Below are 3,800 nucleotides of genomic sequence, written 5' to 3' on the forward strand. Positions count from 1 at the left end.
TGCACTCCAGCCTGGGTGACAGAGCAAGACTCCGTCTCAAAAAAAAAAAAAAAAAAATGCTGGGATGTACCTACAATGGTGGTCACGGAAAAGAGTGGATGCCGCAACATACTGGAAAGTGTTAAACGACATGACAAGCAGGTGTTTAAGAAGCCAAGGGCAAGAAGCTGGTATGAAATGCCACTGGCATGAAAATTATGCGTGCGAATGTAAACACATTTACATATGTATGTGTTTGCAGGTCCAGACATCTCTAGAAGTTAGTGTTGGTTAAACTCAGAGGAGGGCAGCTGGGAAACAGGGCAGGCTTCTCGCTGTGAGAACAGTGGCCAACCACGTGACTCCATTACTCATTCAAGAAACTAGAGAGTGCTTCTCGCCCTAATTTTAAGACGGAGGCGCTAAGCTTGTGATTTTGACACTCAGATTCTCAGGCGGCCAGCAGGCCAGAAGACCATGGGTGGGGAATCGCTGAATCTGTGGCCATCCGTAGACCCCACTGCTCTTCAGAGGGCCCTGGGGAAGCGGCGTATCACCCCCTCCACTCCCACAAACCCATCCTTTTTCTGGGCTTACCGTGGTCTAACTTGTTGGCTTTGACGATCTTCACCGCATAATCAGAGATACTGGAACACTCGATCTGAGGGCCCAGGAAGAAGGGAGAGTGAGACCTATCCCCTGCCCCCATCCCCTCCGTCCCATCCCTGAGCCCTGATGGGCCCCCTCCATTCCTCAGGCCTGGCCCTGCCTGGAAGCCCCAGAGACTCACCCCAATGACCTTGCGGGCCCCAGCCTTGGCGGCGAACATGCAGAGGATGCCGGTGCCCGAGCCGACGTCCAGCACCACCTTGTCCTTGAGAGGTGCTGGTTGTGAAACATGGAGTTGCGGTACGTGAGGGTACGCACCTCGTCCTTCAACATCTCCTGAGGGAAGAATGGCACAGAGACGCCGTGAGGGAACCCCACATTCCCAGCTGGAGAACAGTGTGTCCTGAGAGCTCGGAGGGCCAGAACTCAGTCCTCTTGCTTCCTTCCATGCACCTCAGTTTCCCTGTTTTATTTATTCAATTATTTATTTTTATTTTATTTTATTTTTTGAGACGGAATCTCACTCTGTTGCCCAGGCTGGAGTGCAATGGTGCAATCTCAGCTCACTGCAACCTCTGCCTCCTGGGTTCGAGCGATTCTCCTGCCTCAGCCTCCCGAGTAGTTTTCATTACAGGTGCACACTGCCATGCCTGGCTAATTTTTGTATTTTTCACAGAGATGGGATTTCACCATATTGCCCAGGCTGGTCTTGAACTCCTGACCTCAGGTGATCCATCCACCTCGGCCCCCTAAAGTGCTGTGATTACAGGCGTGAGCCACCGTGCCCAGCCAGTTTCCCTTTTTAAAAAATCAGATTAGATGAACTAAACTCCCATCTTGGCCAGACTTCACCACTGCCACCTAAGAACCAGTGAACCCTGGCTTTTACAAGTCCTCAGGCTGGAGGCAGAGGCTCACGCCTGTAATCCCAGGACCTCAGGATGCCAAAGCTGGAGGATCACTTGAGCCCAAGAGTTTGAGACCAGCCTGGGCAACAAGGCAAGACTATCTCTACAGAAAAATAAGAACATCAGCTGGGAGTGGTGGCGCACGCCTGTGGTCCCAGCTACTCCGAAAGCGGAAGTGGGGGGAACACCTGAGCTGGGGAGGTCGAGGCTGCGGTGAGCCACAATTGTACCAATGCGCTCTAACCTGGGCGACAGAGCGAGACCCTGTCTCTAAATATGAAAAATGGCAATTTTATGCATATTTTGCCATAATTTTATGAAAAAGGCCTCAGAGGGAAAAGAAAATTCCTTAGAATGCCACTCCTGCTTCGTTCTGGGATTTCAGAGTCTCAAGGGTGCAGAAGCTGTCAGGCCGGGAGCAGCCGGGTGCAGTCCCACCGCCGGTCACTAGAGGGCGGCAGAGACCGTGGGCCCTGCCCGACCTCTGCCTAAGGCCCCAAGCACGCATGCGCGCTCCTACCCCAGCCATCGGTGAGAGGCCCCTGCAGAGATTCAGGCTAACCTCGGTCTCCAAGGCAACGACTTGGCGAGGCGACCCTAAGGGGTGCGCAGCAGAGGGGTAGAGGGGCGGCCTGCTGCCAGGGGAAGCAGTGCGCATGCGTGGGAAAACAGGTTCCACCCCCTTCCCCAACATTTAACCCCTTTAAGATTGGGGCCTTGGGGGCTGTCCCCACTGACCTCGTGGATGCCAAAGTGGGCGTAGGAGTCAAAGTAGTAATCTTTGGATGTCATGTCCTCAGCATTGGGCTTCTCGCTGCTTTCCGCCTGGCCACAGGAAACCTGGGAGGGGGCCGATGGGATCATGGGTCAGATCTGGGGGCTCCCCACAGTCTCTTAAACCTCCAGGTCCCTACTTTTCCCTGAAGTGTAGTATAGAATGCCCCAAAATTGTACCATGACAGCCCTGCAGCCACTACCTGCTATCTTGCCCCCTCCAGGAACCCAAAACCTAACAATTCAAATTTTCACTTCCAGGACCCCCCTCCCCCCAGAGTACCATCCAGGGGAGCACCCCGATACCTCAGCCATGCCTACCATCTCTCCAGTCTCTCTGCCCCCGTCTCTAGCTCAGCCCACAGCTGGGGAGGGGAGGGGAAGGAAAATGGGGGCAGACACAGGGAAGGGCAAAGGGGGGGTTGGAGGTGGAGTTAAGGAAGTAGCCGAGATACTGGGGGAGGCCAGCGGGGGCTGTGAACCTGGAGGGGTTGCTACTAAGTGTTTGGGGACCTGGAGTAAACTGGTTTGAAGCAAGAGGGGTATGGTTAGACCTCAAGAAAGGGCCAGATGTGTGGCAAAATATATTGATGTGGAGGTTGGGGTGGGAAGGGGTCTCACAAAAGGATATTTACTTCTTCAAGAGGCGGCTGGAGGCTCATCCCATTAGCCAAGGTGGCTACAAAATTCTAGGAGAGAGTAACAGGGAGAAAGGATTAGCTACTGGGAGTGGCTGTGGGAGGGCTGGGCGGCAGGACCTGGGCTCTGTGGGGGGTGAGTTTCCAGCAATTCTCCTTCTTGTCGGGGAGTGGTGGCAAAGAGGGCAAGTAATGAGGTGGGGTGTTTAAGAAAGGGATGGGAAGAGTGAGGGGAGAAGAAAGGGGGTCTCCTATCCCAGCTGTGGCTGGAGAGATGGTGGCCTGCCCCCCACGTTGCCCCTCTCTGGACAGGCAGCTGACCACACACCTCCCCCATCCAGGCCAGGGGAACTGGCACCCACCACCGCCAGCTGTCGCTCCCTCTCATCACCTAATCTCCCCCAGATTAGGTGACACTTCCTGACACATACACCCCTATCCCAGGGTGCCATGAATAGCAGGAGGGAACGAGGCTGGCAGGGTTTGCCACCTCTGCAAACCAGTCTCATGTCTGAGAGGATTCCAGAATAGAGGTGTGGCACATGGGCACTTCCCCAGAGCTAGTACCCCAGCCCCCAGCTCCTGCCTTGGACTCAGGAGCCCCAAACAAAAACAGCTGGAACCAACCCTCTCCCTTATGACTCTCTGCCCACGAAGGTAGGGTCCCATGGAGGATGGGCAGCTCCTGGACCCTCTGAAGAATGAGCGGGCTCCAGGAAGTGGCTTGGGGGCGCAGTGGCTCACACCTGTAATCCCAGCACTTTGGGAGGCAGAGACGGGTGGGTCACTTTAGGTCAGGAGTTTGAGACCAGCCTGACCAACATGGTGAATCCCCACCTCTACTAAAAATACAAAAATTAGCTGGGCCTGGTGGCGGGTGCCTGTAATCCCA

At 54.8% G+C, this 3,800-nt stretch overlaps 1 protein-coding gene across 1 annotated transcript in view; it reads right to left on the reverse strand.

Moving 5' to 3' along the window:
• Window positions 1-3,800, reverse strand: part of PRMT1 (protein arginine methyltransferase 1) — a 15,220-nt gene that overhangs the window by 5,576 nt on the left and 5,844 nt on the right. The window contains 5 exon segments of the mRNA XM_011946359.1: window positions 577-640; window positions 770-858; window positions 861-924; window positions 2,235-2,336; window positions 2,906-2,959. Of these exon segments, the coding sequence (XP_011801749.1) occupies window positions 577-640; window positions 770-858; window positions 861-924; window positions 2,235-2,336; window positions 2,906-2,959 (373 nt within the window).

Source organism: Colobus angolensis, unplaced genomic scaffold (genome assembly GCF_000951035.1).
Source record: "Colobus angolensis palliatus isolate OR3802 unplaced genomic scaffold, Cang.pa_1.0 Scaffold25, whole genome shotgun sequence".
In the NCBI taxonomy this organism is placed as follows: domain Eukaryota; kingdom Metazoa; phylum Chordata; class Mammalia; order Primates; family Cercopithecidae; genus Colobus; species Colobus angolensis.